Source organism: Cebidichthys violaceus, unplaced genomic scaffold, assembly GCF_023349555.1.
Source record: "Cebidichthys violaceus isolate CVI_PGR_0920_01 unplaced genomic scaffold, fCebVio1.0.p SCAF_24, whole genome shotgun sequence".
Taxonomy (NCBI): Eukaryota; Metazoa; Chordata; class Actinopteri; order Perciformes; family Stichaeidae; genus Cebidichthys; species Cebidichthys violaceus.
Genome location: NW_027176417.1, coordinates 7,409,301 through 7,427,420, shown reverse-complemented (window position 1 = coordinate 7,427,420; position 18,120 = coordinate 7,409,301). Strand labels below are relative to the sequence as shown.

The 18,120-nt window shown below is 39.5% G+C and overlaps 1 protein-coding gene across 2 annotated transcripts; it reads right to left on the bottom strand.

The window, feature by feature from the left end:
- Positions 1 to 8,045: 8,045 nt before the first annotated feature.
- On the bottom strand, positions 8,046 to 16,619 carry LOC137878995 (poly(rC)-binding protein 3-like). 2 transcript variants are annotated; one of them, XM_068719545.1, is made up of 12 exons: positions 16,545 to 16,619; positions 16,379 to 16,402; positions 16,255 to 16,287; positions 16,057 to 16,173; positions 14,788 to 14,919; positions 14,415 to 14,543; positions 13,318 to 13,461; positions 11,722 to 11,763; positions 10,432 to 10,507; positions 9,857 to 9,909; positions 8,867 to 9,036; positions 8,046 to 8,100 (listed from the first exon to the last, which is right to left on the bottom strand). In XM_068719545.1, exons 1-12 carry the CDS (start codon positions 16,617 to 16,619, stop codon positions 8,046 to 8,048), a joined length of 1,050 nt encoding a protein of 349 aa, XP_068575646.1. The 2 variants fall into 2 exon arrangements, with proteins under 2 accessions (XP_068575646.1, XP_068575647.1); XM_068719546.1 differs by having other exon boundaries at positions 10,432 to 10,510; positions 13,387 to 13,461.
- Positions 16,620 to 18,120: the final 1,501 nt, after the last annotated feature.

The window sequence follows — 18,120 nt, the reverse complement described above, 5'->3', positions numbered from 1 at the left end:
CATTTTAACAATATTTTAGGATTTTAAATGTAATACAATCCTCCATGTTAATTAAATCAATATTTTAGTTTGTTGTGTTTTGGACATTTGAAGATGTCACCTCAGGCTCTGATAAAACCCCAAATGGTCTGGACTAAGTCATTAATCAATCTAGAAACTAATTGCATGATTAATCGAAAAGGAAAAATAATAGTTTCTTAAAGTTCACTTAAGAATATTAAAAGATATGTCTTACACAGCATTTTTTTGCAGCGATAAATCAATAACCGTATAAATTATGACGCCCAGTTGGTGACAAACTATAATGTTAAAATGACCACCAGCGCTAGAAAGAAAGTAAGTAAGTAAGAGTTTATATTGTTATTTGAGTCGACACCTACCTGATAGCTCCACGCTGTCCGGTTCACCTCACCGTGCATTCACGGTTGTTCTTGTCTTTGATTAAATATCGAGGAATAAATAAATAAATTGGAGAAAACCTCAAATTAGTCTTTGCAAATAAACGCGGCACTAATCGGAGATTACAGCCAGTTCAGGGGTCCGGATCCAACTGTTTGATCGCAGTTTGCAACCTCTTGTCAGTGCAGGTTTGCAGCAGCTGTGTGTCGGTTGGCGTGTGTGTGTGTGCGTGCGTGTGCGTGTGCGGATATGCGCAGAGGCGCAGCAGCTGCACCGATGTAGTCCCGTTTCATCCTCTCACTCCGTTAAATGGGATCTGAACCTGCGAGTCAGTCTAAATTATAGTTATCACTTGAGTAAATGAGACACTTTCATCACCGTTTTCCTCATTGTATACAGAACGCTGAAGCAATAAATAGTCAAATTAAGACTTTGCTATTATAATCAGTCGGTGGAGGGATGTAAAAGTATTTATACTTTATACTTCTACTCCACATATTTCAGTGGACAATATTGTTTTTGGTCTCCAGGGTTTGTGCGTATTAAACAAACAAGATATCACATTGATTAATGAGCTTTAGAAGTGTTGGTAGGTGGATTTTGTTTCTATTGGACAGAGCCAGTCTAGCTGCTCTAGACTAACTGATGTGCTGAATTCTGGAAAAAAATATTATTTTTGTTGCCGCCCTATTGTACAGTTCTCTATCACCTACTACCTGCTCCTTCCACTGCACCCACTGATGTATCAAATCCAAATTGCATGCTCACCTGCACCTTTTAAATGCTTCCTCTTTATGTTTTGAGGTCTCCTCTGTCTGCTTTGCACATTTCATATTTGTGTATCCCTGTCTGGTATATATAATGTGTAGTGTAAAAACAGCACACCAATGAGCAATTGGACAAAATCAATTTAAAGGGCAGCATGTTGTAAATAACCTATTTGTGCATGCATGCAGTTCCTTATTATATTCATGCAGGCAGCTGTATACATATCCAAATAGATACTGCACAGTCATTAATATGATATAATTGAGGTACAAAACAGAAGTTTAGAATAAAGCCTCTCATCAGTAATTAAAATGAAATAAAATAAGACGTATAAAAGCATCCCACTGTAGCTCTTACCTCAGTTGTCCCTGAACCCCATTTTGATAACCCAGCACCTCCTCCTCATGCTCCGCTGACTGATTGTTTGCCCCTCCTGTCACACTGTCATTCTTCATAAACATTGATTACAATTGTCCTGCCCTGATGGAGGACTTCGACAGAGACCACTTTACAGCCGCAGCGACGAAGGTACTCCCAGCTGCAGGGACACAAAGGTCACCTGAATGCAGCCGGCGCTTTGCAAAACACCTGCATGATTAAATGTGCAGAGTTCAGCCCTGTCAATTTAGCTGAAAGGCAGACTCATTGATTGTATTGACTACTGAAGCGTTTTACCTGTCCCAGGTAAAAGAGTTACTTCATATTCTCTGATGTTTAAGATACTTGAGACTTGCCAAGCCATTTGTTTATCGCCCTTACTAATCTTTGTCGGACTCCTGGCAGACTTGCTGACCCATCTTAGATAAATTCCTGCTCCTCCCCAAAATGATATGGAGCTGAGCCAATTTAGGGAACCTTTGTCGGGTAAGCATTATGGACTGTCATAACTCTTGAGACATATTTAACATCAACAGACTTCCTCTGAGTAGAGCCATCGTTTCAACATCATTCTGCCCCATCTGCACTTCCTGCCTGCTTTGTTACAGATGACATTGTGAAGAGACTCTGTGAAAGCAGCACTGCGCTGCCCTACAGTCTATATTGACCTCTTCAAAGCCACGCTGAGTACATTTCATAATGCTTCCCCGCTGCAGAGACTGTCTGACATTGCATTGCTCACTCTGTTTGCAATTGCTCTGCACTAGCAGGAAAAAGGCCGGGGATGTCATCACACTTTTCGACTTGCACGTCGTCTCCCTCATTGCTTTGACATCAGTCTTTTGCATTATACAGAAGGTTGTCTGTAAGTAGCTTACAGCATTGCTGAGTGAAAGCATGGACCAACTCCAACGTTGATGCCAAGCCAACGCAGGGGCAGAGAACGCCTTTACTTGTTGGGATGAGCTCAGTCGGTCGAACCCCTATTGAACCTTTATTGGAGGTAAATTGACTGAGGAGAGCTGATGCACAGTGTATTGGCCACTTCATTTGATGATGTCCTTTTTTATTATAACTTGTTCTTACTTTTTTTTTTTTTTTTAGAATAGAAACAAATGTCATTTTTTTTAAATTCCTTTCTTTAAGTGGCTTTGTGAGAACTTGTAATGAGATGTTTGCTTCCCTTGCCCCAGTGTAAATGGTTGGATAGGCAACAGCAAAGAATGGATAAATCGTTCTTAAATACAGTAGATTACCTGATTATACTGTGAGCCTCTAATGCCATTGGGAAGCTGTATGTCACAGTCACATCATGCTATTAAATAAATCACTGGCTCCAGTTGAGTTGTGATGGTGAGGGAGTTATTTTGGGCAGTGTGATTCATTTTCTGCGTAGAGAATATAAAGAGACCGGAGCCATTATTATTTACATAATAATGGCAGCTGAGGCTTATGGATATTGTAGTATTGCCACACCAAAACATAAATATAGTTTTATTAAGAGATATAGTTGAAGTAATTAAATGTTGGGTATATTCAAATCAGTGGCAACTTGTTGCTGCTTCGGAGGGAAACTACCGTGCTATAGTGCTGACATTTATTTTGTTTTTGCTATAAATTAATGCCCTTTTTTGTGAGATTACATTATTCAATAACAATGTGAAATAATGACTTTTCCTCAGTCAGGCTCTTGCAAAGCTCTGAGCTGAATCTCTTCCAATGATTATGGCCTGCCTATCAACTTCTCACACAGCTTCTTGGCTCTCATCAAAATGTCTTAATCTATCCTTGACATCCAGAAAACATTATCCGACTAACCGTGTGAGCATCTCTATTTCAGAAGCATGAAACATATTTTTCAGGTGCATTGTCTTAAGCCGTTCGCTGCTCTGCCACAAACAATATTAAAACCAGCTTTCTCCTTGAGGATCTTCTTAGATTTAAAACAAATCCAGAAACAGTACAAATTATCCTCCCAAATATCTCTTGAGGTCAAGAGGAAATCCTGTGTATGAACTTTTCCCTTGTGAAATGCTCCCAACAACAAGGTTCAGGGTCTTATTAGCAGAGCTAGAGAAAGAGAACGTTGTCTCATGGATGTATCTGTTGTTCTTCGGCCTAATCCATGCAAAGTTCCTACATAGGTGCATGATGAGAAGGTGTATTACATGCTCTGGGAGAGCTGTGTGAGAGAGGTCTGCATGTCCAACATTCATTTTGGCAAAGCAATCTGCAGGTTCAAAGGCGAGCCATCTCGTATCAAGATGTTGAAATGACTCTTTCACTGCAGAGGGGAGAACCATTTGGGTCTTAGATCACATCTGTCTGTTGCAGTCTAATTCTAGAGTGGCAAATGCCTTCATACATGTGTATGTGTGTGGCTGGTTCATGGAGAAATGAATGAAAGGAACAAGTTTGTTCAATAGACCACAGAGAGAGAGGATGGGAGAGGAACTGCACTGATTGAATGATAGTTTTAAGAGGGAGCTTAAAAAAGAGATGGAAATACATGTATAGGCATATAAGGGAAACAGAGGCAGGAAAAAATGGATAATGTTTTAGTGCAATGATAAATTGGTGGAGTTTTCCTTTTAATAACTGTCTGTAGTGTACCTAATGAAATACAAGTGTGAGCGAGCAACATTTGGAATCTTCATCCGTATCATTCTATAATTAGTATGAATCTAAATAGTTAATGCTTTAGTATAATTGTTCCTAATTTTGCTGCATACCTCCACAGAACTCCTATAAGACCTCACAAAGGTCCCCGGACCCTTCTTTTACAACCAATGCTTTAGACAATAATTGTATGACTGGGAATATTTAATTGCCCTTTTCATCTAATTTGAGAAATCAAAATTACACATTTATCTGATGAAAAACAAAAGAGATCAGTTTTAAACTTCATCATCCTATTACCATAATCACTTTGCCATACAAAAATTAACTGTATTCAGTAACTATGAAAATCTCCCCAGGGGTGTTTTTGCTTGACATAGCCCTTGTTAGCTCATGGTTCATCGGGTTCTAATGTGTACACAGGAATCGTGTAGAAATGATCTGAAGTCATTCATATTCTGTAAGAGGCTGCAAAGAGAAACCAGAGAAAAACAAGTCACAGAAAGAAAAAAATTAAACTTTATTTGTTTTTATACTTACCAACACTTTGAAATTAAAACCTATGTAATTACTCACAACTAATATAGATCTGCACATAGCAAATAAATCAATCGAAAATAGTTACGAAGTTCTATCACTTTTTTTCCCCAAACTGCAATACACACAAACAAAAGCTGAAAAAAAATGTGTCTAGTCATTCTTTTTTTCCTGCTGTTGCTGCCACATGGAAAGTGGATTTTAAAAAAGTGTTTTAAATAAGCTACACAGTTCTCCTGTATCTATACTAATAATAACTGAATAAATAATTGCACATTGCACCCTATTATTGCATTAGTTGCAGTTTGTTTCAAATGTAAATACAGTTTTCAAACACTGAGTAACACATGAATATCGATGTTATTGAAATCACACTGCCATAGCAACCTAATTCATATCACACAACAAGATCTTTGTCAAATGCAAGCGTCAACTGTGCTAATTAGCATTAGCAATCCTTGTTTTTCAATGTTTTTAATGCTTACAAAATGTGTACCAATTTGAGTAAAACATTTCAATGGTACACATGCACTGATAACAGTTGTATAAAAGCCATAATACCCTTGAGGGTGTTCTTTACTGTTACAGTACTGTTGGGAAAGAATGCCCTCTTAGGTATTAGCTAACTGTTCTAAAAAGCAAGTTTGCCCAAAAACATAATTTAATTGTATTCATTTGACAAACATTCCCATTGAAGTACAAGCTATGACAACTCAAAATAAAAAGAAACACAAATTCATAATTTCAATGCTAGCACTACTACTTGAGTTAACATCAAAATGTAAGAATTATTGCAGAATAATCATTGACTATGCATGGTTCAGTATAGCAATACAGCATTTGTCCATTTACATAATCACATTTATGTCATCGAAGCGCTTAAGACCCTAAGTTACAGGAAAGATTGACCTATTGGCAAATATATTGATTCAATTTATTGCAGAGCGTTAAATGACATGATTGATACCATTCTCATCCTTGTACTCTTAATATGACGCTACTGTTAGCAGCTAACTTAGCATAAAGACTTGAAACTGGGGAAACAGCTAGCCTAGCTCTGTTCAAAGGTAACAAAATCTGCCTACCAGCTCATCTAAACCTCACCAATTAAAAATTAACTTGTGTTTTTTAAATTTGTACAAAAACTAAATTGTAAAAACAACAAATCGATGTAAATGGGCGGTTATGCACCCCGCTGTTTCCTGATCCGGACTACTAACTAACTGGAGTCTCTTCAAAGCTGGTTGCTTGAAGTCAAGAATGTTACTTATTTCATTATATTTTAAGCCCTCAGAGTTTTATTTTCTTTCTTTGCTAAATATGAGGCTAAAAGCAGTGGACGTTAGCTTAGCATGAAGATGGAAAAAAAGTTAATCAAGTTAATTTGTGAACTTTAGTGCTGTTAAATAAAATTCTTATCTGACAAGTATTCGAAAAAGCATATTTACCAAAATGTCAAACATTTCCTTTAAGCTCAGCATAGGCTACTAGAAATAAAACAGAAGTAGTGGTATGTATAAAGAAATTGAGACACCGGAAATGCAGAATGTTGCTGTGTTGGACAGTAGATAATGTGATTCGACAATAACATTCAACAGCTGTATTATGTCAAAACTTAATTGAGCTCAGCTGATCGGAAATGAGAAGACTGGAGCTGTCCAATCATATTTAGAGCATCCTCATCAGTAAAACACGTGAGGGATTGTTGAAATACTGAACCATACCAAATATCATCCACACCTCCCTCTCAAATTAAATACAATACGACAAAACTAACTTGGCTTAAGTTTCATGATCAACAACCAAAAAGTCATATGTGCATCACCACACCATAAATAAATACATGCTGGTTTTTACTGAAAACCAGTGAAGCAGGAATTGTCATCCAACCTGTCCTTTTTCAAATAAAAACAATTAAGTTGCTGACATAGTCGTGACAATAAAAAGACATTCAAACCTAAAGCGTCAAATCAACCGTATGACAACAAAAAGACGAGATGAACAATCTTGAAAAAGAGACTGAGTGGTCACGTCCGCCCAGGCCCCGTGGGTTCCCCCCCCAATGAACCCCTGAACATTCCTTGGCCCAAAAAATACCATTTGGCTTCGTCCAAACGTTCAGGCCTCTTTGCCGTGACGAGTCGGCTTCTTTCCCTTGTGTTTCGCTCTCAAAAAAGCTTTCTCAAGGACCTCAACATTTTTCGAATACAAGGGAAGGAAGCCGAAAGGTTTGGACGCAACACTTGGCTTTTAAGTCCAACTAATTCCTCCACATCAGAGGCAGTCCAGAGTAAAGTGTTGAATAGTCTATTGCATGAGCGCCGCGTAGTTGACTAATGTGCTAAATCACAAAAGTCCTTGTACAAAACAAATACAGTATAATAATAAGAAGAAGTTAGTAAACAATCATTTTAATTTTCAGTTCGTGTTTTAGCCACTGATTTTTCACTAATTGCCATTCATGCATCTAAATACTAATAGTCGGTTTTGATAGAAGGAGGCTATTTTGGAAAGTTTCTCATTTGGGCAGGAAGTAGGACTAGACGTGAATGGCCAAAAATGTTGAAAAAGTTTTTGGAAAAAAACGGGAGCACAAAGATATAATACTAACATTTGAAGGAACACATACACTGAACAGGTTTACTGAAATGCACAATGACACAACATTGAACCCATGCAATATAAGCAATAATGTAAATATAGGAAATGAACACGAGAAGGGAGGCTCTAGGAGTGATACCATTGGCTTAAAAGGGTCATGTGATGCAGCAAAGAGTCATGGGTAGAGATTGGATTTGTAAGTAGACAAAGATGCAAATTAGGACAAAAGCAGAACAGTCCAATTTTTTTTTTCTTTTCAAAATATATTATCAAAATTGAATACTTTGGCTACATCCCACCACACACTCTGCCGATAGCATCACTGCGCAGCTGTAATATGCAAATAACTACGTTCTACAAAAATTCTCAATCTTTTACAAGTTTATACTTTTAATGATGTTCTATGACGCAGCACTGACAGAGAGAAAGAGAAAGCAATAGATAGAGAGAGAAGAAGAAAAAGATGAACACAAGTTGTTCCTAATAAACATTCAACATGCTTTAACAGAAAACTAATCAACAGAGAATTCCTTTTTGTAATTCTTATTTTTTTGTATTTAATTTGGCTCTCTGAAATCAAAATGATCGCCCAACCCTCCCTGACTTATAAACAACTTTGAACCAGGGCAGGAAGGCGGTCAGGGTTTTCGGAGAGCCAGAGCCAGAGTCCGAAGGGCTTCATCAGGGTTGTCTGCGGTAGTCTGTCATTGGAAAGGGCCAAACGGAGGAGCCAGTCAGGGATCTCAGGATGTGGTCATGGAAGTTGGGTCGTTCCACATAGCCGCCACGTCTCTGAACCTGTAGGAGGATCATTGGGAAGTAAGCGAAAACGTCTAATTTTCCTAACAAAACAGCCTGCATTTATCCCCCAATTTGGGGAAAACATAAAGTAGTTTTAGCATTGTTTCTTTCAGTTGTTTGCATGTTTACATTTATTTTTTATTTATTTGTATTTGTTTATTTTGCAAAGACAATGCACACCAATCAACAGTGAAACTGTAAGTGAGCCAGAGTTAGCCAGAGAGGCTAGTTTTCATCTGCTGTCCCTGGCCAGATGTTCAAAGGCTGCCTAAAAATTACAAAATTTCAAATAAACATTTGTACAACTTTTTTCTCTTGACTGTTCCATTTGACTTCTTCACTCCAGACTTTACAAACTGTTCTCATTTCCAATTCATCCCAAACGGACGCTTGTTCAGAATACCTTGGTGTCACTTTTTGACACCCCGGTACGCCTTGGTGTCACTTAGGTTAAGTGTGGTTGGGTGCTTTCGTTACGATACTTCAGTTATGTAGCCTACTTTACATACAAATTTACCTTTTGGCATGAACAGCGGTCTCCTAGGTGAAAGTCCTAGGTTTGTTCACTTACGGAGCAGTTGCTCTGAGCGTCTGATAACTATGGGTTGGATGGGTGTACATTGAAGTTACTTGAAAGCCTGGTAGGTCTCGTACAGATGCCTTGTGCGTTGGTATCAGACACCGAGGGCCAAGACATAAATTCGCTATTTGACGCCTTTTGAAATGAGATCAGGCTGGTCTTGAACAGCCATTGAGTTCTGACCTTGCATTGATGAGGTACTGGGCCAGGCTGATGTTGGCGGGGGTCCCTGTGATGGTGATCTGGCGCTCCGATGACCCTTCCATGGCATTAGCAATTTTGATCTGCGCTCCAGACATCTGACGGATCTCGTTGATTTTGGTTCCCTGACGTCCGATTATGCAGCCTATTAGCTGGGAAGAAAATGGGGATGGGACTTAGGATGGCTAGAACCATGAAAGATAGTCACATTTTTTTGTGACGCTATATTCGACTGGATTCACTGTGTGAGTATATGAGCCAGTCAAAGTCAGCCTTTCAGCTATAACTTTAACATTTCTTACTTTGGTCAAACAAGTCTTTTCCATTAAGGACATTCACTTTACGAAGCTGACTGCCTTTGGCTGTACTTAATCTCTGCTGTGGAGAAGGAGCTCTCAATAGTCACAGCTGATCTACTGTCAGATTGTATCGCTGGAAGCTTCAACAGGAAGCCACATTAAAATATAATAAACCAGACTTTTTTGACATCATGGTCCAACGACATTTGTGAATTTGTGATGGCAGTCAAATTCTGATCACTGTCGTGCTTTGTTTCTGTTTCATGCAACTATTCCTGGATTCATCTTTGTAATCTCTATAAATTGACTTAAGAAGGAGTTGGTATATGATCACAATGTCACATTGACCTTAATGAGTTTTCTGAAAGGTTTGCTGCCAAGATGTTTTAAAAGAAGTGGTTTACTTTAAGGTACGGTGGCAAAGACAAATTGACAAAGGGGCCACAAATTACAAAACTGCTGAATAAGAGTGACAGTTTTTATTCAATACTGTCGACAATGTTGTCTTTAAATACTTGTAGTGCTGGAGGCAAAATGAACCCTGTTTTCATTTAAGAAATGGATGACCTGTCAGTTTTTGAATGGCAAATCTTTCATTTTGGGTAAAGGTGTTATCAGTCAGGGAAAATGAAAAGTATAAAGAATTTGTACACATCCTGATAAATGTACTCACATCATTGGGAATGGTGAGTTCATGAGTACTGGCCTGGTTACTGGCATCCAGACCTGCTGCTGAACACAGGAAGCACACAGAAAGAGAGGGAAGGAAGAGGACATAAAATAGAGTTTGGCACATTGATGAACTGTACTTCTGGAGTTTGGTTTTATTCCCTGGCTTGTGACCAGTAGAATTTCTGTATCACTGGAAAGTCTGGCTCAGCCTTGAGCAGAGCCTGCATTCACTCTATAAAACTCCTATCACCTGACAAGTTTCTACTTTCTAAAAGGGGGAAAATAAACCTGATCTGATGCAGTTGCATCATTAAAAATAGGATACTAAGGGAAAACCAAAGAACAAAAGAAACCTCAACATCAACAAGAGCAGACCACCAGCAGGCCATGTCAAAGATGGCAGTGCACCACAGAGACCATTAGGAGGAGAACGACGAGAAGAAGAAAAAGAGTAAGGACAGAGACAGGAAAAGAAGAGAGAGAAAAAAAGGAGGTAGAGAATGTGTTTTGTCTCTACAGGTAAAAACGAGAGAAGGAGCTTTGGTAAAGAGGGTCGTCGTGTAGGTGGGTACGTACCGGGGAAGGCAGGGGTGGTCTGTCCGAGGGGGGTAAAGGGGGTTTGCTGCATAGCCAACTGGTGGAGCTTGCTCAACTGCTGGGGGGGGGAGGAGGAGGACAGCAGAGCTATGAGGTCATCGTTAAAATACACACTCGCGAACACACGCACGCACACACCCAAACAGACACACACAAACACACAGGTCTGTCCGAAACGCTACAAGAGTAGAGAGAGGATCTGAGGAGAAGTAACAACACAGACAGGTGAAGGACAAAGACCCAGACAGAGAGAGAAGAGGCTCATAGAGGACTTGGCCTGGGACTGGGGGGGAGCTGCAAGGATATCTTAAAAAAAAAGTCTCTCGTTTTTTTTTAAAGGAGAATCTTTGTCTCCTGGGTGAAAGTCACTTTATTCATTTGGAACTTATTTGTAATATGTCAAAATCAAATGTTAATTCACAATGCAGTTTCATTGCATGGAAACCAAACAAGGCTGCCCAGGTAAACAGTCTGCACCTCACTCAACTCTTTTTGTTCCAAGTATCACTCCCACTGCAGCCTCATTCCATGTGGAGAAATCCAAAGCAGACAGGCCTGCTAAACTGTGATTGGACAATCAATGTTTGTGGGAGGGGTTAAGTGAGTTGTCAAATTGCCCATGTGACCACATTGGTTGGTTTAGGATATAGGGTGTGAGCATTGCTTTTTTGCTGTCAGCTTCGACTCATTTCATGTATTTTGAAGACACTGAAATGAAATTCTTCATAGTGAAGATGTTTTGAGTTGATAACTGAGTTTTAAATACTATGAAAGGGCAACTCCATCTTCTTCAACACGCTACCAAAGCAGCCTGTTATGACTGCTTCACTTCACTCACTGTGTTATTCCGGTTTTGATTTGAATTGAAATGCTTTTTGTCAACTGACATTTAAGTCTTGAATGTCAGAACGTCTTCGAACGCGGCAACAAAGAGAACTTTTCAAATTGGCCCAAGTTCCACCTGCGTTACTAGGCTGTAACATTCAGAATACCGGTTTAAAGCAGGTTCCAGTTGGTTGTTATATCCTCTTGAATTAAAGTGATACACCAGCCACCAGGCCAAGCCCCATGAGGTGTAATGGCAAACAAAGGCCAGGTCAGAAAAGTTAGAAGAAATAGGAATTACATATCAGAAAAAAAGAGCTGTATTAATATTAACAGTTAATATTAATATGCGTAGAGAAGAAGAGAGTAAAGAGAGAAATGTGGATGCAGTGAGACAGAATTATGGAGAGTGCAGTGTTGACTGCCTCATGGGGTTACACTCACATCTGGATGAGGGATGGCGTACTGTCCTTGAATGGTATAAGCCTGCAAACATGAGGAGAAGAGCTTATTGTTATCTCGTTACGTCATCGAAACGGGCCCACATAAATACTCAGGTCATGTGATTTGCATATGACAAAACTAAAACTATACAACAAAAGACTAAATCTAAAAACAATTGACATTTCTACAACACAAGCACTCTACAGACTCATTTTCTTATCTTTTAAGCTGTATTTTTAGCCATACTACAAGAAAGTCATGCACTATAGACTCCCTGTCATGTGCTCCTACTGTTCATCAATCAGATCCAGTTGAACTAAATCAATAAGGGACAACTCAGACAGTGGGGAGGAGACAGGGAGGGAGTGGAGCGGCCCTGAGAGGAGTAAAGGGACTTGACCTATTGGATGTGAGCTTTATAGGAGCCACAGAGGTCAGAACTGAGCTAAATTTAATTTAATGTATCGTCTGAGACGGCAACCAGAGCTGTAACCACAGAAAATAACATGCTAAGTGTCTGCAGAGTTCAGTAGAGTGGAAATATTGTCATGTAGACATTTAGGTGAAAAAATAAGACTTCCAGATTAAGGTATTGTTTTGCTTTCTTAAAAATGTCCGATGTAGAAATTTGTATAAATAAAAATTCAAATACTGGCTAGCTTTCCTGTTGATTGATGAGAATACTTATGATCATTTATATATTACTAACCAGATGCATGCTAAAGGTAGTCAAATAAAGCGCTGAAGTAATTGATCAACCAATTATGAATTAGTTGCTTATCAAGTCATTTATCGACAAAAATAACAAGACTTCTCTGCAGCCTATTAATTACATTGTTTTTAACAGTCTTCTTACTCTTTGTGGACCATAAAATGAATTGATTAATAACATAATCCGCATATGCATTGATGAAAATAATAATTTGTAGCTGCCTGGAGGATTGTAGTGGATGTGAGATGTTCTTTACTGGTAGCGTTTAGAACTGTCTCTATCTCCCATGGATATTAGCCTCAGTGTTCTGTGTCGTTTGTCCTCATCTCCTGTCATTCACATCCAGTCCACTAGTTGTCCCTCTAGTGTTCCTCCCTTTGCAGATCACCTGATTTAACCTGCTTCCTTTTAGCTTCTTTGGCTTGTGTTTACCTGTTGCTCTCCTGCCTGGGTCACTTTTGTTTTTTACCTCAACATGAGCAGATGTTTGTCTGCCAACAGATGTGTTAGTCCAGCTCTGCAGCCAAAATCGAGATTGGTTCTGTCCTGGTAAGTTAACTAGTTAAATAGCAAAGTTAAAGTAACTTTGTTATTTTGATTGTTTGTAGTGCTTTTCTGTATTTAGTAAGTAAAACGTTTTTCTGCTCTGTCCATTTAGAATTATCATGGAGTCGCCTTCAACGCCTCTGTTCTCATCAATTAATGGGTAAGTTGTCCAGTTTCATTTAACCCAGTTCTGGTTCGAGTGGCTGCAGGTGATGGGCGACAGTGAGGGCATATTAAACAGCAGTGATGGTTTCATGCTTGTCTGGGGGGTCGGCGGGGGTGGGGGGCAGTGAGGAAGGGAGGGAGGAAAAGTGAAAAAAACCTGGTGTGACACTAACAGGCAGTGGCTGGTGCTGCAGTAAGAGGCTGAGGTTGGCTGTGGACGCCCCCAGTGGGTCTGCTCTTACCTGGCCACCTGAAAAAATGACAGGGGTGGAGGCAGGCTTGGGGCGGTAGGGGATTGTGGCACCTTTCGGTGGGGACTGAGGAGAGCAAAGGAGGAGAGAGTGGGGGGAAGAAGAAGGGGTGAGATGTGGAGAGAGTGTTAGAACAGAAAGAAAGAGCGAAAGAAAGAGTTGCATAAAGTGAAACCATAGAGGGGCGGTGCCTTTAGGGAAGACATCCTGTGACACAAAAGTGCTCTTCACTGCGTGTTCATGCTGACATCAAATGTCCAAATCGTGGTTCAGTGCACAACTAAACTTGGATTTACCTGGAACATCACTTTCAACTGGATAATGATGACTCTACTGTTCATACTGTGTTCTAAAATATCTTTAAAAAGTCCACATTCTGGAGACTTACAGTCATGTCACATATCTCCTAGTATCCATGGCTGGTGCCATCATGAAGGCCCAATGGAGAACTGGCTGTGCAGATAGTTCACATTAATGGTGCAAGAAAAAGAGAGACAACTACAAAGTGTGGAGCCTTTTGATTAAAGCATTATGACTTATTACGGTTTGACATGTACCTATAGGACTGTATTGCTAGTTTCTGCTTTATTTGTAGTTGGGGAAAACGTGCTTTCCAGATTGACAAATCAAGACGTCAGAACACCAAAAATCAAATGCATCATTTGAAATTATATTAGCTATAGATATCACAGAAATAGGTATATTTTCAGAGAGCACCTGATACAACCAGATCTAACGTCTAGCTGTGTTAAAGTTATTTTCCTTGCTAGTATATAGTTTCCATTGTAAGTGGAGGAGTCCGCCATTCATATTGCCTTCTCACGGACAACTTAACAGGAAATGATGCAGCATGTAATCTTGTGTGTTTTGTTCATGGCATGAATTAAATAAAAGTGAGTTTATTTGGCTGAAATCGTAACTAATCCTAACTGTAGGCAAACTACTACATCTTTCATATCAAGCATTTTAATGTTCAGCGTAAATAACACTTCCTTCATTTCCCCCCCTCCCTTCTGTACCTCAAGCATCACCACACATATCTGTTTGACACACTGGATGATGGCTTCTGGGGCCCCTGAGATCGTCACTGCTCTCTCGGTGGAGTTGGGGAGCATGTCACCTGCAACCTGGACCTGAGCTCCTGTGGACTAAAGGTAAGAAGAACAGTTATTCAATCGGAATTTGTATTTGGAAATATGCACAAAGCATACGGGATTATGCAGGATTTAAAGCTAATATGAACGATGACTATAATGTCTCACGGCTGCACCATTTAAAATGAAGTATTCTGGTTGGTTCAATCCCTCCAAAACAGGAGCATTGCCTCTAAAATCTAGTAATATCTGAATTTGTATGGTATTTGAGATCATTAGTATAGATTTGAGACTCTACCTCTCTCATTTCTTTGATTTTGGAGCCTCCTTTGCCGATGAGTGAGCCACACTGGCTGGCCGGGACAACGAGCCTCAGGGTCACAGGGGGTTTACTGGTGGCTGGACTGTTGCTCATAGAGTTGATTATATCCTGAGGGCAGCAAAGACCAGGTGTTAGCAGACGAACGCAGTTGTTACTGGATCGGAAGTGGTGGTTTTGGAGAAATGTTTTCTGCTGTTTGAGTGAAGTTCTGCTACTTTAACTTAAGTTATTGTTCTGTCAGCTGTGTATAAAGGCAAATGTGTAAGTTATCCATGCTTATACCGGACATTAATAAACTTATTATGTTATAAAACAACACTTTATCATATATTTATCTACTGCTTCTAAATGATAACTAAGGGGGTTTAAGTACAGTCCAGTATGTGAACTCCTGAACTTTACTTGTATATTCTTTCTCTTCCAAACTGGCATAAATGCACTCGTTCCTAGCACAGGTTCCTAGTAGTGTTTCGGAGACTCTCTGGTTCGGTGTGCTGATTCGGCACCTAAATCAAAACACAGTACTGGCCCACTTTCAAATGTGCTGCAAGGTTAGATCAGCACATTTCTGTCCTACATATCGGGGCCCAGCCTGCTTTGTATTCCACTTCGGGACGAGTCAGTACAGGCGATGAAGCATACTGGTGGTGGGATGTAACTAAGTACTGGTACTAGAGTACTGCACATAAGAGCAAATCTGAGGTACTTGTATTGTACTTGAGTATTTTCTTTTCATGCAACTTTCTACTTGTACTTCAATTTTAAGAATGCAAAACACCTCATAATTTCATCTTCTAAAATGTGAGGGTTTCTTTCTTTTCCTGTTAATTAAATTTCTTTTTTACAATTTTGTATTGGGACAAAACACACTTTATGAAAGAGTCACTATTTTCTGTAATGTTATTAACAAAATAATCAATCGAATCACTTTAATGGAGAAAATAATCAGCAGATTACTCCGTAAGGAAAACAATTAGTTGCTGTCCAATACAAAATGGTTAAAAATGAACTTCACAACATGAATGCATGAATAATATTATCAATCTAATTCTGAAATGCATTTCTTTGATTACTTTTACTTATTTTCAGTGCAGGACTTTTGCTTGTAACAGTGTTTACAGTTTGATATTTGTACTTTTACTGAAGTAAAGTGTCTGCATACTTCCTCCACCCCTGCAGCATCCCCAGTGCTATTGACTCAGTATAATGTGGTACTTTGTAGTGTTTATATGATGAATGTTATACCTCCTCAAACTTGTAGGCTATCATGGCAAAGGCCTTGAAAATAGCATCTGTTGGCCCGGTGATGGTGACTATCCGCTCAGGGCAATTCCCCTCTGAGATGTTGATGCGGGCTCCACTCTACAGGACAAAACACACATAATTATGAGAGGAAAAACACATGAAGTGTGTCAAAAATATTTGCAGAAAAGTTCTACTTACGTCTTCACGCATTTTCTTCACCGTTTCTCCTTTCTGGAGGTAAAGAAAAGGACACATTATGATTTATTTCCCACAGGCGTTGTGATGCTTTACATGGTCTGCTTGTTGTGTCTGTGATAAATACCTTTCCTATGATGCTTCCAACCTCCTGCAGAAACACAAACAAACAATGTTAGGTGTATTTGTGCCACAGGGAGCCTTGAAACAATCTATTTTCTGATAGTTGGAAAGAAAAGCAAGAAACGTATAGTCACAGAAGAGCCCAGAGTCCCTCGTTTGTGTTTTTGTACCTTGCCGTGCATCAGCAGCCTGATGGTGAGGGTCACATTCAGTCCACCTTCTGATTGGACCTTGATAGGCTCCATGTCAGGATTGGATGTGAAGGAAGGGGCGTGGTCACGTGAGAGAAGAGTTCAAGGGCCAAATGTGAGTGTGATGGTGGAGTCAGCCAACTGCTCACCTGCCAGAGAGGAAAGATTAGAATTAGTTTTATTTTACCAAGGAGCTTTTAGTTAGTACTCTCTTAGTACTTTCTGACTTCAGTCCTCTTGTCTCTGTCATCAGCCCAAAGCTTATTGGTTTATATTGATGTGAAGAAGTAAAACTTTAGCAATCAGCCACAGACATTGTATTTCACTTTAATTTCCTAAAACAGCTGGTCACTGTAGTTTTTAGAAAATGTAACTCAAAGAGGACTACTTTCAGGAGCGGAGTAGCCCACATTTAGTGTTCTAGTGAGTATTTGGGGCTGTGTATGTGGGATTTAGTCAAAATAAACAAAATAAAGAAAAAATGTAAAATATACAGAATATCCTCAAACGTCTCCCTTACGTTGAGTTTTAAAGAGTGCTAAAATCCAGTTTCAGGGTCTTTAATACTTCAGTTGTGTGCTTATATGTTGCATATTTCTCATAGTACCAGACTGCCAACACGGGGCCTTTGATCTGTAAAACTGCACAGAAAGAGGGAGGAGAATGGGTTAACTGGGGCCCAGTATCTGATTTTTATTCCTGGGGGAAAAAGACGATACTCTTTTCAATCTCTGTTACAAACCACTAACGTGACTGTCTCTGTGCTACTCGGTAGTTTACAATGAAAGCCATTGAAATGTAGGTCAGCATATGTCTCTTCAGCCATCGAACAGTGAGCGCCATATTTATTTTTATCAAACCCATTGCAGCTGAACCCATCTAATTCTGGCTGACGAGTGATGTAATGAGTCAAGCAAGACTTCAGTTTGCAGAGCGACCACAAGAGGGCGCTGCGGTCCTGACGGTGGATCTGTCATTCACCACAGTCAGGGCTGGTTGATTTTAATCTAGTGGACATTTGAGGCCACATTTGAAACTTGTTTTGTGAATAAGTCACTCAGAAATGTCTTTAAACTGATCGGGCATTTATATTATGGGATTTGAGATGGTCGCAGTTCACCCTGCTTTAGTTAATGGCTCTAAATGATGTAAATGGATGAATTAATGGAATACGATCAATTATACCAGGTAGATTCTGAGGGCACTGAGAGGAGTGAAAATGAGAATTAAAATGAATTTATTTGAGAGATTTCCTATTTTTAATCTGTACCAAGTAAATAAAGATGCAGGGCTTCACGTAATTCAAGAATATGTTAAAACATAGTGATGATTTAGCTCTATTTCACACCATGAACCTTCACATCTGATGCGACAGTTTGCTTCATCATAATGATAAAACATTCGGAGAGAAACCAAACTAAATATGAGTCGAATCATATTTTTTTGCTGTCGGCTGAAAGCGAATATGTGGAAAAGAAAAGCTGCTGTAGCGGCTGACCTTGACTGAAGAGAGGGATAATGTCACCATCTGCCAATCAGAGGCATTGTTGCTATG

Excerpts from the sequence above, each read along its gene's own strand:
- LOC137878995 (XM_068719545.1), bottom strand. The coding sequence starts at position 16,619 with ATGGAGCCTATCAAGGTCCAATCAGAAGGTGGACTGAATGTGACCCTC. Across the intron at positions 16,288-16,378 it reads TTGGAAGCATCATAGGAAAG|AAAGGAGAAACGGTGAAGAA; the intron begins GTATTTATCACA and ends CTTTACCTCCAG. Across the intron at positions 14,544-14,787 it reads AAATCAAAGAAATGAGAGAG|TCCACAGGAGCTCAGGTCCA; the intron begins GTAGAGTCTCAA and ends TCTTACCTTTAG.